We start from the raw sequence: 24,813 nt of genomic DNA, 5'->3' as shown, positions 1-24,813 counted from the left end.
TGTATCCTCATCAGCCCTCTTAGAGGCCATGCAGGCTGGGCCCCAAATGCCTTAATATGGTGGAGAATGAACAGATACAAATATCTCAACTCGTACAAATACAGTGATGCAATTAGAACAGATAGAAGTTAAAAACCAGAAAGTAAAAACTGGACTGTTTTCTTTTATCTGGCCAATGTAATGCAACTGCTCTTGGCTCAGACAAGAGGATAACTTCTCCTTGAAAGATGGACATTAAACCCTGTCGGACCCCTGGATTCCTGTTCTCAGCCCTGTTTCCACCAAGCGGTGGGACCTTGGGCAAACCAACTCGCCCCTTTGTGCCTCAGTTTCCTTGTCTTTCAAAGTAGACTCTACCTTTGTTCCCCTCCCAAGAGTGCTCTAGGGTCCAAGACCGTTAGTCCCTCTTGAAGTGTGTCAGAAATGCAGAATCCCAGGCCCCACCCCAGAACGACTGATTCCACATCTGCCTTTTCACAGCAAGGGAAGTCTGAGCAGCACTTAAGACTGCCAGGCCCCTCAGCTTCAGGCTCCCACAGGCCCTCACACAGGAACAGCAGAGTCCCTCCTTCTCTCACTGGCACTGAACAACTCAAAGGACAATGACCATCGCCAAGATTACTTGGTAAAGAAACTCTCAAAAGAGAAGACTCCCACCACTGAATGGACATCCTTTTAGAACTCTCAACCCAAACAGTCTCTTCTCCGCCAGGGAAAGAGTCAAGCTAAAATAAGCCAACGAACAAACAAGAGATTTTACAGCAGTTGTTCTCATGTAACAACATGCATCAGAATCACCCAAAGAGTGGGCTGGGATACAGATTTCAGCATCCCCCTCAGCGGGGACACTGTCTTTAACGCTCCCCTGGGGACTGTGATGTGAAACCAGAGTTAGAAATGCTGCCCTTGCTCAGTGGGTCTCAAAGTGCTATCGTCACAGAAGGGACATCAATCTTACCTGAAAATCTGCTAAAGCTGCCAATGTCAGGACCTACCTAGACGTACAGAACCTGAAACTCTGGCGGGGCCACAATGTGGGTCTCAACAAACCCACCTGGCACTTCTCAGGTGATGCTTGCTCCAATATGTGAAACAGAGACCATTCGTGATGATTGAGGACCTCAAAGGGGTTGAACCCCAGGATTCTGTATATCGGAGCAGCTCCCAGATGGTTCCTCTGTATATAGCCCAGAGAGCCAGTTCGTCACCACCGCTTTAGGAACCCCAGGGCCTACTGAGCATTATATTCTGAGCCGAGAGAAGTCAGCACGAGGTTGTGTGGTACAGGCTCTCTCCAGTCTGACTGCCCAGATTTGAATCATAATTCCCTGACTCAGTTCAGTTCAGTCGCTCAGTGTGTCCAATTCTTTGTGACTCCATGAATCGCAGCACACCAGGCCTCCCTGTCCAACACCAACTCCCGGAGTTCACTCAAACTCATGTCCATCGAGTCGGTGATGCCATCCAGCCATCTCATCCTATCGTCCCCTTTTCCTCCTGCCCCCAATCCCTCCCAGCATCAGTCTTTTCCAATGAGTCAACTCTTCGCATGAGGTGGCCAAAGTACTGGAGTTTCAGCTTTAGCATCATTCCTTCCAAAGAAATCCCAGGGCTGATCTCCTTCAGAATGGACTGGTTGGATCTCCTTGCAGTCCAAGGGACTCTCAGGAGTCTTCTCCAACACCACAGTTCAAAAGCATCAATTCTTCGGCGCTCAGCTTTCTTCACAGTCCAACTCTCACATCCATACATGACCACAGGGAAAACCATAGCCTTGACTAGATGAACCTTTGTTGGCAAAGTAATGTCTCTGCTTCTGAATATGCTATCTAGGTTGGTCATACTTTCCTTCCAAGGAGTAAGCGTCTTTTAATTTCATGGCTGCAATCACCATCTGACTATCTATGGGCAAAACATCTCTGGTGTCTGAGTCTACATTTCCTGATTCACAAAACGGGGATAATGGTGGTAAAGAGTAGCTACACCATTTGGGTTTCCTTCTGTGTCATTATGAAGAATCAATAAATAATTTGCATCCAGCACTTAACACCAGACCAAACGCGTCAGGAGAATTCAATAAGCAGAAGCTGCTATTACTATCAGCTGTTGCTACTGCCTCTCATCCCTAAGACCAAGCACATCACTGGCCAAGCTACTCTACCACACACAAAGGAATGCCTCTTCATGAGCCATGCAAAAGTATCTGGCTCTCCTTGAATAATCAGGGGGGAAAAAGGCCTCAAAAGCTCATCAGAACCCAAGGGCAGTCTAGTTTCTCAATCAAAACGAGAAAAAGTTACCCATCAAATACTTGGCCAGCCGTCAATTTTTACTTGGCAAGTGAAAATGACTGAGCAGCAGATAAGTGATCAATTGACTGATTCAGAAGCCTCTGGGGCAGCAATTCCAAATCTTTGGTAGGCGAAACTCAGAACCCTGATTAAAAATGTAAATCTTCGGACCAAGAGGGGTACTTATAAGTCAGTATCCAAATCATCACTAGAATTGAAGCTCCCTGATGAACTCCCTGGGGGCCTGGCACACACATAATTCACAATAAATATTTCTGAATGAATGAACAAGACTTCTGAGGTGTGGACTTCAATTAGACAATTAGGCTAAAATGCACCACTACAGCAAACGAATGAATCTTTTGAATGAGTTAAACTGGTAGCCAGAGGCTTTGTCAAATTACTCTAGTGAAATGGCATCTAAGTCTCTCTGTCTCTCTCTCTTTCACATACATAAACACACACTAACTGCATTCCTTGTGGAAAGTGGACGTGAAGTCTCACAGCCAGTCTGGTGATGGGACTAAAGAACTGGACCAAGAACTGAAGCTGCTTCTCCGAGTTCTTCCTCTTAGCCCAGATTTGCTCCTCAGTGAAGAAGCAAATCCTCAAGAAACCTGAAAGGCCAGGCAACTTGTGGAGCAAGGGAGGGCCTCGAACACAAGAGACGACCGCTTGAAACATGAACTGGGGCAAGGCCAAGCCCTCTCAAACATCCCACCCAAACCCACTGGTACAGTTCACTGGCCATTTTCATTACAAACACCAAGGATCCAGTAGTGGAGGAAAAAGATGGACTCTGAGCCACAGCACCTCAGGAATCTTAACAATGTTAAGACGCAGACAAGACTCCGTGTCAAGTTCACATTCAAGACTAAAGGACCAAAAGCGAACAAGGACACTCTCCAACTTGTATCCTTTTTCTCGCTGGCTCCACAAAGCACCCAGGCTCCGAAGGAGAGTCCTTGGGCCACACTGAATCATGGCAGATGAGTTCTATGACCAAGCAGAAGGGAATGGGCTGGTGGAACTCGGATGGAAGCCTGCAAGCCTGAGGATGAAAGGGAAAGCAACACCCACTGCAGAATTTCCACCGCTCAGCTGTGTAAACAAATAAAACGGTCCATTTCTTCTGGATCCTCTCCTAGTTGTCTTTGTGCACGCACACAGACACACACACACACAAACCACTTCACATCCGAAAAGAAAAACAACCAAGAAAGGTCTACACAGTTTGTTTTTGCTGCGTGGGGAGTGTTTTTTTCCTAAATCACATCTGACTTGGTGTTAAAACATCAACCTTTGGCCAAAATACTCTTAAAACAAAGGCTTAATTGGTTCTGAAGTCGCCCTTTTGAAAAACAAGGGAAATGTCTTCTGTGGGTCCTGACCTTGATCTCAACACTGCTCGGGGAGTTGGAAGGAGTGTGGGAAGAGCTCTCTTTGGGGAGGCAGAGGAGATAGTGCCTAAACCATTATCCACGTCAACTGCAGGGTACGCCTGGGAGGCACGGAAAGGGGGACCCCGGGGTCCACCTCTGCGCTCAGCCTGCACCTTCTCTTCCGGGTTAACAGAGACGGTGGGAGGAGTTCCCAGGAGCTGGGGCCACTGGAGCTTGGGCAAACGGGCCTCTGACCCCACTTAGATCTTTTTACTGCTCCCCTTCCTATGTATCACTCATACCCAACCACCACTATGCTGGCGCATTTCAAATAGCATCACTTGAAATCCAGAGTTCAAGCCTCTCTTAAAAAGGCAATGCAAGCGAAGCACATATTACTCTCCCAGTCTACTCCTGAGTCTGAACAACAGAACCCAACACATACAGTCCTCCAAAAGATGCAGGTGAGAAAGTAACTAGGGCCTTACATTCATAACAGCAAGACGCAGGAACAAATATCCATTAGGAACCCAAATATCCTAAAGCACAGAAAGGACACATGCATCGTGGAATATTAAGTGACATTGAAAAAAAAAGCAAACTATTCTACAGGAAATAACAGGGATGAAACACACACATAATGCTGAGTAGAGCCAGACATGAGACTGTATTCTACACAATCCCATTTCTAAGACGCTAAAAAAGCAGGCAAAACTAATCCATGGTGATAGATGAAACTAATCCATAGCAAGAAGTTTTGTCAGCAGTGGGGGAAAACTGAATAAGCAAGACTGCAGTTTTGCAGGGCCCAACAAACTACAGCCTATGGGTCGAGTCCAGCCACTGTTTTTATAAATAAAGCTTTATTGAGACCCACCTACACCTACACTTATTCCCTTAGGTATTGTTTTTGGCTGCTTTCACACACAATAGTAGAGTTGAGACACTGCCACAGAGATTGTTTGGCCTACAATGCCTAAAATATTTACTGTCTGGCCCTTTATGGAAAAAGCATTCCACCCCATTCTACCTATTGAGCTGGAGGGTGGTTTCATGATGACAGAAGTAAGAAGAAGTTCATCCACCTCTCCACTAAAACTCTGTGCAGTGTGCTGTACTTATATTGTATACTGTGCTGTATTTATACTTCATAAAACTCTCTACAAGTCCATATAATTAAATATCCATGTCTTTTTTTTGAAGGCCCTTGAATTTGTATTTCAATTATATTTGTGTTAACCATTTAGGATGAATACGGCTTCTGTGCCGCTCTTGTCTTTTCAAAACTGAGAAGAGCTAGGAGATTCTCAAGAGTGGGGAAGCTTCCAACACATCAATTGATATTGTGTCCAAATCTCATAGAATACGACGCCTTTATAGAATCACTCAGTTGTTGTTTGGTCACTAAGTCACGTCCGACTCTTTGCGACCCCACGGACTGCGGCGTGCCAGGCTCCTCTGTCCTCCACTATCTCCTGGAGTTTGCTCAAATTCATGTCCATTGCACAGAATCACTCAGAAACCATTCATATAAACGCTGCACTTGGCCAAGTCCTGAGATTACAGGAGGGACGGGAAGGGAAAGGAGTGGGAATCTCATGTGATACATGGTGTCATACTACTCGAGGTTATTTTAGGGTATAGCTTAGGAGAGCAACCAGCTCAGCTCAGATTGAAATACAGCATGTATTAAGGCTAAACAGTCTTATATTTCCCGAGAAGAAAATTCTGCCCCGACAAGCACGTCGCATGTAAGCCTTAGTGGAGAATGGGGGATAGGGAAGACATCCGCTCCGCTCTGCACCAAAGGAGGGCCATCCTCTCGTTCCACTGCAATGTGGCTACTTGGCTGTCATATGCCTGGGGGACAATTTTATTGTGTCTGAGGTTTCCTCTTTCTTTCCCTTTGCTTCTTTTGTTTTGGTTTGCCATTTATCCTTTGATGATCAAACTACAATCACAGCTAGATGCCTCTTGGCTTCCCCTTGTCCTGGTCTAGCAGAGACTGGGGGAGAATGAATACTCAAAGGCATGGCGGTGCTGGGTCTCTCATAAAATGTGTCTCTGTTTGCCCACATGGGCATCAGGCCCCGGCAAACAGAAGCAGGGAAGAACAATACTACCTGTTCATGGAGGAATAGTAATGGTTTCAGTCCTCCAAACAATGAGCTCTGTAATTTACTCCATTTTCCTCCTGAGAACGCGCTTCACATGGCCCGCACCGTGCCAGGTGGTTTGGAGAAAGATGAACTGCCCGGTCTAACAAGGGACGCTTCAGCAACGGGTGTAAAGACACAACAGCTGCTCTGGTCTCGGCTGGTCTCCCAGTGACATGGCCCCAGCCAGCCTTTCCACACCAAGATAAGGGCCATGATGCTATTCAACCTCGACAATTCCCACACCCCGGGCAGTAGGACTTCCCAGCACTCTACTGAGAAGTCGTGGGCCTCAGGACACTGTTCCTCATCCATTTACCATGGGTTAGGGTTTGGGTTTGTTCTCCATCCAAGCCCTGAGCCTGTACCCTTTTCCGGGAGCAAAATTTACTGTGCTGTTCATCAAAAGGAAGAAGGGTCCCCCAGGGAGAGGACCAGCAAGAACAGCAGCCTTGGAAACCTCTAGGGGTGGAGGGACACTATCAAAGAGCTGCACTTTCCCCTAAAATACACACATGGATCAGCAGCACAACTGCAGAAGGAATCAAAATATTTTTAAAATAAGTTACTGTCACCTTGAAATGAGTACAAAATATTAGGGCCCCAACCGAATAACCATGTCTGCCGAGTCCTACTTTTCACTGACAGAATAATTCACAATTGACCTGGGGCAAAGGGCTACTGGAAAGTCTTCTCCAGGCAGTTATAGATTTGAATTTGAAAAGCACAGCTACAAAGATGCAATGTGGCTGTGGACCACATACGCACACACAAGTTATCTATCTGCACACGCAAGGGAAGAATGGAAATGCTATCACCGAGCGACGCCAACTTCCAAGGAGAGAGGACCCCAAAGCCAGACTTGAACACTCCCACGAGTTTCAAACACCTCCCCTCTAAGGGTTAACCCAGAAGCAGAAGGACTCAAGAAGTTTCGGCACCATCAGTTACACCATGAGGTCCATCCATCCTGGCCAGGGCCAGGCAGACAGACGAAAATCGTATTAGTCTGGTCTCCCTCCACTACTGCACTCTGTTGGCATCAGTTCAGCTCTGAGTCTATATTAGTCCATGATTTGTTTAGCCTTTGGATTTAAGAGAATGGAAGTACTACGTGAGCAGGAAACAGGACACTCAGCAGAAGCTCCGTTGCCTTTCCCTCCCAGCACTTCCAGTGTCATATATCAACAAGTGTGAGAGAAATCAACATTTCAGAACAATCAGGTCAAAAGTGATATTCTTAGTGCCACTTAACATAATTTTGATCCACCGGAAACAACTCTCTGGCTGTCACACAGCCTCTTCTCCCATCTCATCCCCCTTAATTCTTCCCATTCACACTCTGTCACCTCATTTGACTCCCAATTTAAGACCCCTCCTGAAGCAAAAAACAGTAGCCAACTGGCGTCCGTGTGCCCATCATGCCTGATCAAGATGCTCTTGACAAAAAAACATACGTTTCTCCTGCTTTCTCTATCTTTAAATCATTGTAGCAGCTTTTCTTCTGCCCTTGTTTCTTCTTTGCTTCCCACCTCCCCCAAAGAATCAACCACCACCACCACCACCATCATCATCATCATCCCCACCATCATCATCATCACCACCATCATTATCATCACCTCGGTTGGGGAAAGGGTGGAGGATAAAAGACACAAGAGACCTACATATTAACAAATCAAACTTCAGGATCTCTTGCATGTCCTACCTGAATTGCAATCTGGTGTTCAATCGTTTTGTACGCAGAGTAATGTGTGCTCCCGGACTGAAAATGGAGCTGTAGAAAGAAACCAAATCAAAGCGTTCTGCTTATGTCACAAACTACAAGAAAACATCTTAAGCAGTTTATGAATAGCAGACAAACCTTCCTAGATTGAACTGCAGCCTTGGCATTCAATCAAGACCTGTGTATTTTTATTTGTTGCTATAAATAAGATGCTCATAATAATCTAAGGTTTTTTTAAAAAAAAAAAAGCACCTATTCAATAAGCAAAAGGGAGGGAGGTGGAGGGGGCCAGGAGTGAGGATCAATGACATGAAAAGGAAAGACGGACGCCCATTAAGACATAAAGGAAGCCAGTGTGCTGAGCAAGATGCTGCAGAAAAATTAACTGTGTGCTGCAAAAATCATCAGAATTGCGACACGTAGGCGAGAGGGAAAGACTGGGAGAGAGAGGATGTGAGAAGCCACAAGACTGCAAAGGTACAAGCCCCCCCCAAGTACTCCCCCCGCCAGAGTTCGAGTAACTGGGCTCTCACCCTCAAACACAATTCTATTTTGGGGAAAACAAATGTGGCAGGCAGAGAATTCAGGGGCCACCCGATGCCTTATACATTCTTTCACAATGACTAAGCTATCAGTCCCAGGACAGCTCAGGACAGCTCTTGCAACCCGCACGCACTCTAGGAATCCACACTTCCCCAAAGAGGGAGCCAACCAGTGCCCAAGAGCCACTGAAAATTCTGAAGACCACCTATTCAGGGGCCCAAGGGTGAAGGTATGCCCCGGGTTCACCCAGACACCCCCCCCCACAGCAGAAGGCTAAAGTCTCTCCTGGGCCTTTCCCCTTGAAGACCTATAGACCCCCCAACAAAGAAGTGGGTAGCCCTAAATAAAAAGGAATACCAAGATGGCTCTCCAAATTTTTCTTTTCCCCAATAATACTTGTTAATCTTGGGCTCCTACCAATTGGGAAAACAAACACCATTTGCTGACTGATTTTATAAACAACACAATAATCACCAAAAGGTCTCAACAATATCTGAAGATGTATTTTAATTGACCATAAACGAACAAATGATGAGGAATCACACGGTGTCATGAAATTGCTGTCCATCCCCCTCACAGCAATAGGCAGATCGGCTGCATTTCCAAACACAGAACTGTATTACTAGAGCAAACTACCGCTATTACCACCACTGTACTGTCACTATTACCCGAACCTTCCCGTAAAGCAAAGCATGACCTAGCCTAAGTGAGTTTTAGACCCCATTATTTCATATCTTGCTCCCTGTAAGAAAAAGTATTTATTTCATATATGTTTTTATTTGGGGCGGGGGGTGGAAATTCACATAAGAACTTCTGAACCAAATCAAACTAAACACAACCCAGCAGTAATGAAATTTTTAAAATAGCCTAAATCCATACTGCTCATGGGATAAGGCAGCACTGTTCCCAGTTGGGGATACAATGGGTTCTGAGACCATTATGTCTTTTCCAAATGAACAAATAAAAAAACACTGCTTGCATAGATGTATTAGGAGTCTGCCTGGTCTCAAAAGTAGTAGTAATCAAAGTTAAAAGGGAGCACAATAGAGGTGGGGGGGAATATATATATACACACACACACACATATACATATTCCTTTACCTGTCAATGCAGAGTAATGAATCACACTCCCCAAAACAACAAAAGATAAAGGCTGAGCCACTGAGATAAGCCCCTCCCATGCAGAGAGCTGCCCCGCCCCCCGCCCCCCAACACACACACTCAGGAGCTGTTCATCCAAAGTGAGTCCCTGCAGAAGACAGATGAACTTGCCCCCTCAGCCCCCCCCCCCACCCCATCCTTTCTGTGAAAACTGCCAGTCAGTAAGCGGAGATCGGACTAATTACTGTGACAATTCTGCCTCGTGTTAAAACAACTTTTGTGCGCGGGACAGGTTCCTCTGCGAGTTTGGAATTCTTGGCTGAGAGCAGCTCTGGTCAAGCGGAGCGGGGGACTCTCCCGCTCAGGAGAGAAGGCAACACTGAAAGCTCGTCCCCCTTTTCAGCCAGTTTTATTCTTCCCTTTTCCAACTGCCTGATGCAGAGCTTAAAGGAAACTTGTCCAGGCTTTTCTTCCCACAAACCCTGCGGAGCCCTAAGGCGATCTTGCACTCAGGGTAACCACAGAAATCTTCTATCATCAATTAAAACTGAATGGACACCTGATAACTAAGTAGACATCGTGGAAACAAAATTTCATACGATCATGGCCTTCTGAACAAATTAGTGAAACTGTGGCTAATCCAAATTCAATTTTCACTTGTCCGGTTCCATACTTAATCCTTGTGTTCAACACCAACCCAAACAACACAACTCCAAACAGAAAGCTACTAACACAATTAAGACAGTAAAAATGCAGCTGCAAGATCCTTAAGAATCTGACTGTTGTTGTTCAGCCGCTGAGTTGTATCCAACTCTTTGAGGACCCCACAGACTGTAGCCTGCCAGGCTCCCCTATCCATGCGATTCTCCAGGCAAGAATATTGGAGCAGGTTGCCATTTCCTCCTCCAGGGGATCTTCCCAACCCAGGGATCGAACCCAGGTCTCCTGCACTTGCAGGCAGATTCTTTACCACTGAGTCACCAGGAAAGCCCTAAGAATCTGGCAGGACAAAGCTAATTTCACCTTCACACACACCAATCTAACATTCCCAAGCAATGTAACTTCACTCCTCAGGTGTCCAGGCACACCGAATAATGTGACCAGCTCCTAAATCCATGTAGCACACGCTCCAATCAGATCTTCACTCCTAACCAGAACCGACTGTGTTGGAGAGATCCTGAGCTAAACTTGCCCCAGCAACAGCAACGAAGACTTAAAATTTTCTCATTTCTCCATTGCATTTCCACCCCCTCTTTTCCCAAATACTCTCTTCTAAAACACACTCTTTAAACAGCTTTTTCCCTCCCTGTAAAACACAGGGATGCCTTGTTCATTATAGTGTAGCTTTTTAAGACGAAGATAAAATACAAGGACCCAGTAAAAACTTGGCATTCTAAGAGGGAACAATAATTTATTTATATCTCCGTATAAAGCTAGAAGAAAGAACAAGAGAAGGTTGGCCCTCTGTGCTTTTGTTTGTTTGGGGAAGATATGGGGAGGCTGAGAGATCTTAAATGGCGAATTAAGGCTTATCTAAGAACCAGGTTCCCGCATGCCTGGACTCTTGGGACTGCCCCTGCCCTGGTCACCTGCAGTGCAGCACTGTCCATCACTTCTGCATCCAGCAACTGCGGCTCTTATGTCCTGAGCCTGCAACATGCCCTAAAGTGGTGCCTACCCACCACCCCCAGCCCCGATCCCAGCCACCTCCTCAAGCAACACGAAAGGAGAACTCCAAGGTACTTCTCATGTTGCGCCTTCCTGCGAAACTCACAACAAAATACACCTTCCCTTCCTGTGTGTTTGTTCACAGTGGCCAAGCCCACCCACCATTGTAACACTCTCAGATGACCCAGCCATGTCTCCCCGAGAAAGAGCCATGGAGAAGCACTGGTGCTCTGCAGGCTGGCACACAGTCTCCAGCAAAGCAAAACCCAATATTTCACAATCCACCACCTCCCTTATCAAGAAATCCTATCTTGATTTCTCTTGTCTCATTTCTAAGTACTGCTGCTGCTAAGTCACTTTAGTTGTGTCCGACTCTGTGCGACTCATAGACGGCAGCCCACCAGGCTCCCGCGTCCCTGTGATTCTCCAGGCAAGAACACTGAAGTGGGTTGCCATTTCCTTCTCCAGTGCATGAAAGTGAAAAGGGAAAGTGAAGTCGCTCAGTCGTGCCCGACTCTTAGCGACCCCATGGACTGCAGCCCACCAGGCTCCTCCATCCATGGGATTTTCCAGGCAAGAGTACTGGAGTGGGGTGCCATTGCCTTCTCGGTAGTACTGGCCCTAAATGCGATGTTTCCGATACAAGACATCAGAGATACCCAGAGATGGAAGAAAAGCAATGCAGCTTTTTCAGCCACAGAGATCTCATCCTCAAAGGCAACTCAAAAAACTTGAAACCTTCCATTGGGTTTTCCAACACTTAAGTGAACTTCCTGTAGGATGAAGATTAATTTCGTATGCCTACTCACTCCACTAAACTGAGAAGAGGGGGAGCATTTGCTTTATTTCCATTTTTATGAATCACCTAGCTTTCTATTAAAAAAAAAAAAGAAGAAATCCAGATTCATTTCCTAAAAGGTTCTGGTTTGGGGGAATTCTTGGTTCACCTTCCTCACCACTGTAGCTACCACCAAGAGGCACTTTAAGTTTAATTTACATGTCATTAGCATAAAAGACAAAATAGGGGCCCAAGTATATCTAAGACCTTTTCTTAGGTCACAAGTCATTTTTCAGGACAGTGACAGCACCCCCAAGCCCTATGTTGGGAGCCTCTTACATTTACTGGGAAATAAACTTCTGACCAGGCCTCTGGGTGTCTGTCTCCCTACCCCTTTAAAAAGTGCCAAGGGGGCTTCTAACTCCTACAGGGAAGGGAAAACCAGCACAGACTGGTAGGGATGGAGGCTTAAGCATTCCTGCAAAGATCCAGACACAGAACATCTGTACCCTCCTAAAACAACAACTTAACAAAGGCAACCCCTTTTCCCTTCCTGGCTTCCTCCAGAAATTGTGCCACAACAAAACACACGCCTTTAGACACAGGAACAATCTCTCCTACTGTCTCGACGTTCCATCAAATGTCTATTTACCCTCATTAATTTTTTCTTTTCTTTTCCTCAACCTGAAACCATCAGCTATGAGTCAGAGAACGATCATTAACTTTTACAGCTTTCATACACATCCACCTACTCACATTGAGGGAAAGAAGTATTGACTTGCAACACTGCCTGAGACCAAAATTCTCTAAGGAAAAAAAAAAAAAAGAGAAAATCACTTTGAGAAAGTTATATCTATAGGTCTATGGCGGGGGTGGGGGGAGCTACATTTTTTTTTTTCCATTTTGTGGTGCAGTCACTGCAAAAAGTTACAGTTGAACTTGGTTATGGTGATGGGCATTTCTGGATTTGTTTTTTGAGGGAAAATTAGATGATTTTCTTTAAACATCAAACCATAATTACAGTTCTTAAACTGTTTGGGAGAGAGAAGAATAAAGTGAAGCAAGTTTCCTGCTCTTGTCCAAAACACATTTCCAGCATATAAAAACACGTGGGCTAAAGTGCTGAGACATGTTCCTAACACAGCATTTTTCATTAAAAGTTGCTACACTAACACTCTTAAAATAATGCCCCATCATTACTCCACTTAGCAGTCACAGTGCTGCAACTCACAACGAATTAATTTGCATTAATGTGGGTTTCATGTGTCCTTCCCTGGGTATGCCATTGTGATTCAGGCTTAATAAAACTGACAGGGCAATAACATAGTGCCTTTTACTTCACTTTCCCAAATAAACCAACCCACCCAAAGACCCATACAAATCCTCTCAATTTTTTTAAGCATTTTGCTAATATACTTAGTACATCATAATTGGCCCAGCACGCAAGAACCTAGTTATCTTCTCAGTAAATATTTATAGCATCACTCTTTCCCATTCATTCTGCATTTTCTTAGAGAATCTCACTGTAGCCTACATCTGCAATTCATTGACTTTACAATTTACCACATGTTGGGATGGGAGAGGTCTTAGCTCCATTTGAATCACTACACAAATATGCAAGTGATTTATCGGTTTCAAACTAAAGACTGCAAGAGAAGGACTCCACTTTTCCTGAACATTACTTCTTCTGGCAGACCATGAACAATTACAGTTCGTACTAATTAAGCTCTGTAAATGTGCTGTGCCTTACTAATGCCTACCAGGCCTCAAATTTATTTTCATGATGCCAAACTTTAGCAAGCCATTTTAACTCCTTCAGAGCTGATCCCATTAACAGCCATCCCTTTTCCCTGCAGAAGGAGTTGTTGTGGGGCTACTTCATGACCAAAAAAAAAAAAAGGATAAAATATAAGAGACCAAATTACCAGCCCCAAATCAGATATGCCTAAGGAAGAAAACAGCCTATCCTAGGAAAACCGAAGAACACCAGGGCTGATAACCCGTTCAAAGATCCCACAGCCCCATCTTTGTAATGAGCTGTTAAGGGATTCCTATCTGTCCCAGAGGGCTAGTAAGTTTCTGCATTCCATTGATTAGAAAATAAAACCGTTCAGCCTCGGTCTTTAAGTTTGGGTTGGATGGAGCGAAGGACCCGGCCAGAAATGACACAGCCATCAGCCCCGCCCCTCTTTGCCACAGTTTCCCACACACCTCGGAATCCCACTCCCCCTTTGCCATGTGGTCACACAAACACCAGGACAGCCCACTCCTTTTTTAAGAATAAATTACAATCCACAGGGTAACTGGCCATCTCTCTCACATCGGGGGTCTTCACCACAGATGCCCCTTCCCCAGACTCTTGCACGGTAACTCACATGAAATTATTATCTGCTGCACAGAGCTCTTTGGGTGAAAACTAGATTGGAACCAGTTTTTACTGAGCAAATCAATATGGTTGTTAATACCATCCCCCACCCCAGCCCCCAGTCATGGTATTTTCACCTCTCATCAGAAACTTCTAACTCCTAATTTCAATGAAGCCATTTTTGTCCAGCCCAAATCTCTGCCGCATCTTTTTATGCCTTTCTAACCTTTCTTAGCCAAGCATTTATTCTGCCTTCTCTGTTACATTTCTATGTCCTCCACCAAGACACCACTGCACATTTCCCAAATGAATGGCCTTCCCATTCCCAAAGCAAACTTGGCTTTTTTTTCCTCATCTATTAATTCTTTTAATCAATTCTCCTCACTCCACGTCACTTTTCTTTTAACCCTCACGTTAGCTAGCGCACTATGCAATGCGTTCGTTTTCCCTTCCAGCTCAGTGAAACATCATGTAAATTGAAGGGCAGCCTCCCATATTAGGTTTCTTTAAGTATTCTGGGAAATAAGCACAATATAGAAAACAAGGTCTCCAAAAAAAAAAAAAAAAAGTCAAGAAAGAAAGGAAAAAGGGATAAACCAGAAGAAAAGGAAAAAAGATGCAAACACCTAAAGCAACTTTGCTTTTGAAAAACATTCGTGCAGAGCCCCCACTGAATTTCCATTCCTGAAAGTGCTCTTTATAAATGTGTATAACAATAGCCTGGAGGAAAAGTACAAGTCAGCTGCCAGAGGAGGAGGGGGTGTCTGTCTCGGTTGGCTCAGATTGTAAGGGTGGGGGTCAGAGGCGGGGGAGAGGGCAGCTTTGGCGATGGGCTGTCCCCACCCCCCCCCATCTCATTGCTTATAATTAGTGAGAGAAATTTGAGCTACTGCCAGTGTCTGCAGACCTTGAATATTATAAGGCCAACGTGGCGTCAAATATCTTAACATTCATAAGTGTTATGGGCTGTAAATAAAGCCTGTGGATTTATGACCCGGTGGTGCTTGCCAGCAAAGGACTAGGGCACATTTCTTTCAGCAGACCTGTCGAGGTGCGAGTTTGCCTTTGGTTGTAAAATTAACCATTTCCTTCACAAATGTGCTCAATTATAAGTCAGAGTTGAAGATTGACTTACACAGTTGCCAATATCCACTCCCAGAAGAAACTCAGACACCCACATCACACACCCCTTTCAAAAAGAAAAGCCTCAAGAATTTGATTCACCCCCCTCCTTCTCCAAACTTCTGAAATGTGTCACCTCGAAACAGTTATAAATGTGGTTAAAGATATTATCTAATTCCACTCACCAAGACTAAAAAGCTTACACCTACTTCCTTGGAAAGTGCTTATTTATTTGGCAACGCCACGGTTTAAAAAAAAAAACAAAAAAGGAGTAAATCACTCCTTGCCTGAAGTCCCTTCCCCCAATATAATGTCATCTACTTCCTGTGTAGGAGAGTCTTTGCTAAATCCAGGTTGTCTCAGACTTAACTGCCAATAAACCAACTTCCACAGAACTTCCAGACAGCTGGGGAAAAGGTCCCCGGAGTTTTAGTCATGGTCCAGAAACACGCGTCCGCACAAAAATTTGCAGCTGTCCTGTCTCTGCAGTGCATTTTTAATGTGATTCGGGGGCCCCTGTTGTGAAACATCTGACAAAATGTAAAATCCTCTTAGATACCTTCCAGTTTACCCACTGAGCCTGTGTAAGAGAAGTTGCACCAACATTTCTCCACCAAGAAGTCTGGGTGCTTTTCGTATGCACACAGGCACCTCGTGGCATGTGAGGAAACATTCAAAACCTGGAAAGACTTCTACTGTAATCTTTAAAAGCACAGCCTCTGGTGCAACTATTAAAATGCTGGTTTTCTAAAGCAAATATTTTTTTAATGGCGTGCAGAACTGCAGTTATCCTGAACTGCTAACAGAACAGCATTCTTGATCTGCCAGCCCCCGGAAACCTTCCTGTAACTTTTTCACAGCTTGCTAAGAAACAGAAAGCTGACCAGTTTCCAGCAGGGACTCTAAATGAAATCCGTATCAGTAAAATTAAAATCAAGGTGGAAAACTCCCAGCCAGAATGGGGGATTGTTTTTCTCCAAATCTTTTCTCAATCAGATAGGGGTGCATCAATGAAAGCTACTTTCCTTCAGCAGTCAAGTTTCCAAAAACACTTCTTCCAGATAAACACTCTAGGCTCCCGAATGCCTCATAGTTTTGTTTCTGGGGTTTTCAGAAGGCTTTCATTTCAACAAACTGTGGAAGCGCTGGCATATTAAATTTATAATCATTAAAATATGACTTATTGGGTGAATGTTGAGCCCATAATCCAAACTGCAGACATTAAACCCCAACCTAGAAAGATTAGCACGGAATTAATACTGCTGCCTTGAGATTGAAATCTAAACATGTTTGCCATAAATATTTCTCAAGGAGATGAAAAACAATTAGCATAAATACCAAAGAAGGGCAAGAACACCTGTTCTTTTTCAGGGCGATAAGCATTTTATTGTTCTCTATTTAAAATGTAATGACCTGTGTAATTACAGTAATATTACATTGTTATGTAGGGGCTTGGAATGTCACACTTTGAAAAGTGTTGTCAAAACAGTCAGGGGTGAAGCTGGGGGGTGGGAGGACAGCGGGGAAGGACCACCATTAACCCTTCACACTCCAAGGTCTAAATCTTTTGTATTAGAAAGGATTATGTTGTTTGAGCGAGGAGAAAACATCCATTTTTCACCAGGCAGAAAGAGAAGTTGCTGCCCAGCTAAATAAAACCCCAATGAATAGGCCCCTCTTGGTGTCCTTTAAATGCTGGATTCCAAGTTCTAAAATGAATTCAAGATGCTGCTTATTTATTTGTTCAACCTAGTAGCAAACAGTTTCAGCTGAAAAGCAAATAACTTTGGATCAAAGAAGATGCAAAAGCTCTAATAACCAAGTCCTTAATAAGAATTTCAAACCTAACTGGAATTTCGGCCACCAAATTCCATATTCTCATTTGGCAGGAGGGAAAAAGAAATGTAAAACTAGTTTTTCCTATCAACTTTAATACAGAAACAGTATTCTTATCTTTAGTATATACAAATGTTACCACAATTCTAATATTTGCAGTTCTATCACCTCCCATCTGCTTAACCAGACCTCTCGCCTTAATGCTTTTCTGTATTTGAATCTTTTTAAAAGCCGTTTCTATTACTGTATCAAAGGCTAAATTAACATGATGTAGAAATCTTTGTCATTTTAAAATAAAATTATTACTATCAAGCTTTATGGCGTCTCCAGCAATTAAAGCATTATTCTTGAGATAATGTATTATTCATCATAAGCCCATTTAATGATACTCCTTAATTCTTTACGTTCTTAAATAGAAAAGCAGAAACCAGGAATCCAAAGAGCTTGCTTTTGAAAGGATGCAACTGCTTACAGGTACACTCATAAGTAACAGAAAATATAGCAAAAAAAAAACCAAAACACCACCACCAAGGAGGGTCGGGAAAAGAATAGAGCCAATTTGTCTTTACACCTTGCCCTCAAAAAACACACTCTATGAAGCACTAAGAATTTCAGATGAGCATGAAAAGACCGCTATCTTGCCTATAGATTCCTTCGGCAGCTGTATCAAATCTGGAATTGCAAGCCGGCCTTCTGATTGAAGCGGTCAGGAGTGACATATAACAGCCTCTCAGCCTCATTTCCATGACTCTGCTTACCGGCTTAAATAAATAACTTTAATTTTGGAGCACATCAGCTAACTCAGGTAACAGATAGGAGGGAGGAAGGGCCTGTGCACACAAAATATGTCTGTTGGGTGTTTGACACGCAAATATTAAAACTGCCTCCTGAGTTCAGAAATGTCTTCTCAATCTGATGTCACAGCACCAGGCCACCCGCTATGTCCGCAATTAAAATCACAAGACGCCGAGTATTCCTACAATGTCCACAGAGGGGACGGGGTGGTTGGGAGCTTTCCTTTTCGCACCGGGAAATCATTTATTTGCCTTTAACAATTTCCCTGTTTCCTAATTACAGCACAACACAACTGTTGGAGTTTCGGGAAACAGTGGGGCAAGCCTGCCAGCGGTCACAGACAGGAGTTTGCAAGGAGCCCAGAAGGGCCAGCAAGCCCCCCATCAAAGCTCAGTATTCAGATGGCCTTTCAGATGGCAAAGGGAATTTTAAAATAATATCAGAGAGACTTCCATCGTAGGGGGGAGGGAAGGAGAGGAAGAAATTCTCAGGGTTACTTTGGAATGTCGCTTGGTCGGCTTGGTCATTACACAAACTCTCCGGTTCAAGATGCCCACGAGCTCCCAGGAAAAATACAACGTAGCTGGACTGTGTTTCGCCTCCAGCTGCAACCCCACAGATCGGCCCCTGCCTCCAGAAAGCGCTGGCCATGTAAGAAGAGGTAGAGCTGAAACGGTCTCCCAGCTTCCCAAGCCTGCAGAAGCCTGGGCGCAAGGGAGGGCGGGGGGAATAATTATTTCTTTCCTTGCCGTAAAAAATGACCGGTCTACCATGCCCTTGCCTTTTTTTTTTTTTTGCCGGGGCCCCAAAAAACAAGTCAAACCTGATAGTTAATATTTTAATGCTTAAAAACACTTGTAGATCGGATCGACTCCTGTCCGGCAAGCCCTCGGCCATTAGCACCGAATCCACGGTTGCTGAACAGTGGGTGCACTATTTCAAATTGCTAGCTCGAGTTACCGAAAAAGAAAAAGACAAAAGTAGTGTGTGTGTAAATAAGAGGTAGGGGGACTGAGCCAGAGAAGGTGCAAAATATCAATCGAGAAGCCGGGCACAAACGTTTAGAGATCGCGTCTACAGATTCGGCATCCACGCTTTTAAGAGCAGGGTGGGATGGGGGGAAGGGGTTCAGGGCGAGGGCAGGGGGCAGAGGTCGGTCGGGGAAGGGGGTGAGCCCTATTAACAAATGTCAGGGGTGGGCTCGGGGCGCACACTGAGGGAAGCGCCCCCCAGAGCCTGGCACCCCGCTCCGCCCTGAGGCCCTCAAAGTTGGGTGGCCTGCGATCAGCAGCCCACTCCCTAGAAGTACAGGCGCCCTGGGCCTCCCTCAGCCTCTCTACACCCTTGGGCCCCCGCACACCCTGGTCTCTGCCCCACTAGGGCCCGCTGAGGGCCTAAAGCTGGCGAACGCAGACCTCGCTATATAACCCCAAAGAACCAAATTCCCTAGAAATACATCAAGTCCATCCGGAGGACGCCATCCCGGCTGCACACAACCCAAGAACCGCGGCCACAGGGGCCTCTCCACCCCGCGCGGCCCAGGAGAGCCCGCAGCCAGCGCGCCACGCCGCCGAAGCAAGCCACGGCGCCCAGGGCGCTCGCGGCCCTGCGGGGTGGCCCCCAGAAAAGGAAGCCCGGAGCCCCCCAAAGGTTGCAGTGGAACCCGTCTAGGAAGCGTGACCTTCCAAGGGGAAAAGGGGAGGAGGGCTGAAAGCCAGCCATCGACACTAGAAAGCTAAACAAATCAGCGGCCGAGAGAGAAAGCCGAGGCGCTTCTCCAGGGCCCCGGGCTCCGCGCGCCCGCTAGTTCTCAAGTCCATACGCCCGGAGGGACAATCCGCTCTCTAACACCGCGCGTCGGGCGCAGCCCAGTCACTCCGGCCGCGGCAGCCAAGGGGTTAACCGGGGGAAGCCCAAGACGCCACAGAAGAGGGAAGGAAGAGAGAGGGAGAGGGAGAAAAGAAAGAGCCACACAGTCATCTTCCCAGGGTGAAGAAACAACCACCACCACCAAAGGGGGCGGGGGCAATCAGAGCGCAGGAGGAAAAAAAGAAAAAAGTTCTTCTGATTTTTTCCCCCCCCTACCACCACCCTAGCAGAGCCCTGCTTGGAAAGCAAAGTCTCCCCAACATCACGAGGCAACAAACTGAAAGCAAGAACATGGCGAAGTGCAAACACATCCCAGTCCACAAAAGGCAGAAAAGTTTGGAGAGTTTCGGGCTGCTGGGCCACGAGCGGGGGAGGGGAGGCGGGGAGGGGAGGAGGCGGGGAGGGGGAGGGGGAGGAAGGGGAGGGGGAGGAGGGAGGGGGCAGGGCAGGGGCCGCATGCGGGGCCAGGCGGGCGGGCTGCGGGCGGGGGGCCGGGCGCGGAGGCACTTACAGTTCGGGCGGTGGGCGAGAGCGATCCGTTGGGGAGGTAGGGGCTCGTCAGGTCGGGGATCATGATGAAGGGGTAGCCGGGATACGGTGGCCCCTTAAAGAGCCCTCCATCTTGCCTCTTGGCCGCTAACATGGCGGGGCGGCGAGGGGACGGCGGCGGCGGCCGCGCGGAGCGGGAGAGAGCGAGGAGAAACTTTTTAGAAAAGTGCCCCAAGTGGCCGGGGGCGCCCGGGGCCGGACCGGCGCACGGCCGGGCCGAGCGGGGCTCGGGGCCCGGGCGCGCGGGGCGGCGGGCCCCGGAGTGGGGGGCCGGCGGGGTGGGGGGCAGCTCCGGGCGGCTGCGGGGCCGCGCGGGGCGTACTCACCTTCTTCCAAACTTTCCCGGGATTTATCTCGGAAACTTTCGGAGCGAGGCGGAGGCCGTCTTTCCGCCTTCCCGGAGGGGTGGAGGTGGGGAGGGCGAGGGGCAAACGCCACGCAGAGGTGGGGGGGAGAAGGGGGGGAGAAAAAGGATCAGCGAGGTGGGGGGTTTGGGGTGAGGGGGAGAGAAAAAAAACAGGGTTACAAGTTTTTGCAATGGTGGCCCCACAAGCACACGCCGCTCGCCTGGCCCCGCGGCGCCCCGCCGCCGCCCCCAGCCCCGATTTCTCCCCTCTCAGCAACGTTTGCCAAGCCCAGGAAATAGATTAAGAACCCCACCAGCCCGAGGGGCTTTTCCTACCTCGGAATCGGAGGAGCTGTTTTGATTCGTTTCTGATTCATTGACTAGAGACGATTTGACATCAGCTAAATCCCTCTCCGCCGAGGAGTTTTCGGAGCTCTTCTCCTCCTGCTCGCCCTCGTCTTTGAAGGAAATCAGTTCGTCGTTGGCGCCTAGGTCATCTCCTCCACCGCCGTTCAGCTGCGGCATTTTTTTTCACCCACCAGCAGCAATTTTGGAAGAAAAATGAAGTAGGAAGAAAAGCCAAAAAAAAAAAAAAAACCCAAAAAAGTTTTGCCCCCCCCAAAAAAAAATTGCAAGAAAAAGACGAGTCCAAGGTGAACTTTTTTTCTGCTTTGGGGTCTTTTTCTCCTGGGGAGGGGAAAGAGGGAGGAGGGGAGGGGAAGGGGGGGGAGATCTTCTGCACGCGTGAGTTTGGGTTTCTTTTTTCTCTCGTTCCCAAGGATCCGATCAATGTGCAAAAAAATAATAAATAAAAAAAGGGGGGGTAAAAAAAACACACCAACAACAACAAGAAGTCAGATATAAAGAGCAAAGGGGGGGGGGGAAGCCGAAGATACAGGAGGAGCTCGTGCCGCTCGGATTTGAGTGAGTTGAAGTTAGACTGAGAGCTTTTCAGTTCAAAGGCGGCGCTGATTGACAGATAGAAAAAGGGGGATCGAAATCCGGAGGAACGGAGTAGTCTGGGAGCGGAGATTATTGACAGGGCGAGAGGAACACACTCGCTTAATGAGATGCCGGGGGGCGGGCCCGGCCCGGTGACGTATGCATAAATAAACAGCCGGGGTGGGCGGGGCGGGGGCGGCTAACAATGATCCTTTCGGGCGCCGGGAGAGGGAGGAGGGAGGGAAGAAGGAGGAGGAGGAGAGGGGCGGGGGAGGAGGGGGGAGAGACGCAGGGAGGAGTGTGCAGGGGGAGAGGCCTGCGCTGAGTATGTGCGAGCCCGGGAGTCTGGGCGAGGGAACGGGGACTCGCTCCGGGTGGGGGGCAGCTTCAGAAAAGACAATGCGGAGTAGGGGAAGGGGGGTGGGGGGTGGCGATCGCGTCAGGAATCCGAGTCGAGGAAGGCGGAAGGAAAGCCCACTTGGGGGGTGGGGATGGGGAGAGGCCCAGAAAAAGTGCACTTTAGAAATATTAGAAATAAGTCTTAAGGAAGGAGAAAAGGAGGAGAGTATTGGGGAAAGGGTGGGAGGTAGGGGTTTAGTGGTTAAGCCAGCAATGAAATCAACCACCCTTGGGCGGGATGTAACAGAAGTGGTCAAAAAGAGAGATCAACCCTCCACTCTCAGAGAGCTTGGGGAAGTGGAGGGCTGGGCAAAGTTCCTGGTCATCTGCAGTGAAAGAAACTATTAACCCACGAGGTCTTCCCTCCCCTTTTTTGTTTATTAATAGTGAATCATTTCGTTAAATCGTAAGTCTCTACTAGAATAAATATGCCAAGATGACTTTTTATCCAAAAAACAATCAAATACTGTAGTGTTTGTCAGGGGCATGAAAAATATCCTTAAGGAAAAATACATGATTCTTGATTCTTTTCAGTGTAGAATGTTGTTCTTTTTTTTTTTTTTTTTTTTTTAACTGACCTTGGAGGTGGTAGGAAATCAGCTAGGATTCAAAGTCCTTTCTGACTTTGGAGGTGAAAAGTTTGGGCGTTAACACCGCCAGGGAAAATAAAACTGAAAGTTCACCAGCCCCAGGGATCAGTGGTATTGGAGTCTTTCTGGAAGGAGATCTGAAATGAAATCCCCCAAAGACTGACCAAATAATCAAGATGTAGATGGGTCTGGCAGGAAATTGCTAACCCAGCTGATGCTAGAAGACCTCAGGGAGGAGATGGAAAACCTGAGGTTTGAGGCAGGTATTTGTTGATTTTTAGGCTGTCTCCTGGGGAGTAAATTGATTTGCTACAAAATGGGGAAGAAAATTATGTTAAAGGGGGAAAGGCCTGGGTCCCAAAACACAGTGTTTCTAGAAAACGGAGCAACAACACTCATTTTCTTGCAAATATCCAGTGAGAAGTGAACTGGAATCTGCAATAGGAAAGGGGACAAAAAAAACCAGGAAAAAAAAAGAAACCAATAGGGAATTAGCAAATTTTCTTTTAGGAACAGTGTTGGTCTAGAGTCCAAGATGTACTAAACTATTTCACCCATCCCTTAAAAACACATCTCACCTGCTTTTCAGCTGGCCCATCAGCACCTAAGCTTTCCAAAAGAAAGCAAATTTACCATGTAATATTTAGAGAGTTTCGGTTTTCAGCAAAACTGTTTTATAGGCTAAGGTCTCAGAAAGAAGACTACTAAAAATAATGATACCAAGATTGACAAGGCCAATGAATTCCCCTGCACTGGAAAAATTCATAACCACATTTGCACACTAAAGAGCAAGATGTGGGCAAAATAAAAATGTGGTGGAGGGGGGAGGCTATGGAGGAGAATCACAGTAACTCCCAACTTTAATATTAATCAGAAAATCACAAGTAGAGTGAGAAGGAGCCTGAAAAGAAGTAAAACAAATGTGTACATTTAATCAGACAGGATTGCATAGGATACAAAGCACAGGGCTAATTAGTCTCAGCAGGTAGGACTAACCTTCAGACTTCATAAATAAATAAGGCGGGCACAGTTTCTAAGAGGGTGAGTGGAGACAGAAAGGGGATTATTTTAAGACACCAAGTAAAAACATGAAGAATGAAATGCTTCACTGTTAAATCCATGTACAAATGGATTTAACAGTTTCCTTTTTTTAGGTCTTTTCACTTGGTTGCCTTTAGATTTACACATTTATTGAATGGTCATAGCTTTTCACACTTGCTAATTGTCACCTGTATACTTAGTGTGCCTGAGTCTGTCTGTACAGTGTAGACTTTCCTAAGGCCTGTTTTAAGGCCTTATTTACTTAAATGAGAACACATTTACAGTAACTCAATTTTATGGCAATTTCTCCTGTGCAATGGTTCTTTTATTTTACTCTAACCCTGATCTGAATTAAAATGGATGCTGAGGTCTTCTATGTCCTTTATAGGACTTACCTGGATAATAAAAGGTCATAAATATACTGAATTGAAATTTTAACGAAGGTACTTACTGTTTTTAATGTCCTGGCCTGCATTTTTATCATATGTAAATACTAAGGACTTTCTTTGGATGACTAGTAACCTCATCCATTTTGGCATATCCTTATGTTTCTCATTCAAAGGAAACTCTTTACATCTCTGATTTAGTTAATAAATTTAGAGTCATTCCATCATAGCACATTCACCACATTTAATCGTGTTGCTTTTTGCCATAGAAAGACTTGAGACCAGGAAGATCTCAGAGCATCAATTACCCCTGAGTCTCTGAAAGTGCTTTAGGTAATCTGGGGGTATAGGGGAGAAATGGGGGAGGGTGTGAAATTAAAATCAGCAAAAAGCAAGGTAATACAATATTTAAAAGAAAGGTCCAGTTGGCCTACAATGTAGATGTGTCGTTTGTAGATTTGCTGTGAAATTTTAAACAACTGCAGGCTGTGTCCAGGTGTTGAGGCTAGATACTGATGACTGACTTTTAGTTTAAAGGACAGAGAGTTCTGCCCAAATAGCAGGAGTTCTAAACATGGGAAGGAAACCAGACCAGTTCTGACTTTAGCCTGAGCCAAGGAGTTTTGCATGTAAGAAGCTGGGACTTCTTCCCTCAGAGCCCCTTCCCAGGGCCAGCCCAAGTCCTGAGCTGTAAGCAGACTGCCCCTCTGCCCTTGTTTCTTTCTCCTCCTCCGCATCCAGTCTCTTTTGGCTTCTTCACTTCTGTTTTCTTCTACCCTTCTACCCTTTTCTTCTACCCTTTAATCCCTCTATTAAATCTCTGTGGACCTGTGTTGCTATTAGTCTGCATTTTAACCTCAAAAATTAAAATAGTTTACCTCTCCCCCAGGTACTTCCTTGTTCATCCCTATCGGAAAGTGTGAAAGGAAGT

General features: G+C 46.1%; 1 protein-coding gene across 32 annotated transcripts in view; it reads right to left on the bottom strand.

Moving 5' to 3' along the window:
• TCF7L2 (transcription factor 7 like 2) overlaps window positions 1-21,593 on the bottom strand; it is a 201,800-nt gene extending 180,207 nt beyond the window's left edge. For 8 of the 32 annotated variants that reach the window (XM_061403498.1, XM_061403489.1, XM_061403495.1 and 5 more), the window contains exons 1-4: window positions 20,861-21,592; window positions 20,505-20,571; window positions 20,141-20,265; window positions 7,535-7,603 (exon numbers count right to left, since the gene is read on the bottom strand). In XM_061403498.1, coding sequence (XP_061259482.1) covers window positions 7,535-7,603; window positions 20,141-20,265; window positions 20,505-20,571; window positions 20,861-21,049 — 450 coding nt within the window. In that variant the 5' untranslated portion in view covers window positions 21,050-21,592. Of the gene's footprint in view, window positions 1-7,534; window positions 7,604-20,140; window positions 20,266-20,504; window positions 20,572-20,860 lie in introns of all 32 variants that reach the window. The other 24 variants (XM_061403501.1, XM_061403503.1, XM_061403505.1 and 21 more) reach the window with 12 other exon arrangements.
• Between the last annotated feature and the right edge of the window lie 3,220 nt (window positions 21,594-24,813).

The sequence above is a fragment of the Bos javanicus genome, chromosome 26 (assembly GCF_032452875.1).
Source record: "Bos javanicus breed banteng chromosome 26, ARS-OSU_banteng_1.0, whole genome shotgun sequence".
Taxonomy (NCBI): domain Eukaryota; kingdom Metazoa; phylum Chordata; class Mammalia; order Artiodactyla; family Bovidae; genus Bos; species Bos javanicus.
Note: the sequence above shows the minus strand (reverse complement) of the source record. Positions and strands in the feature narration are given on the sequence as shown.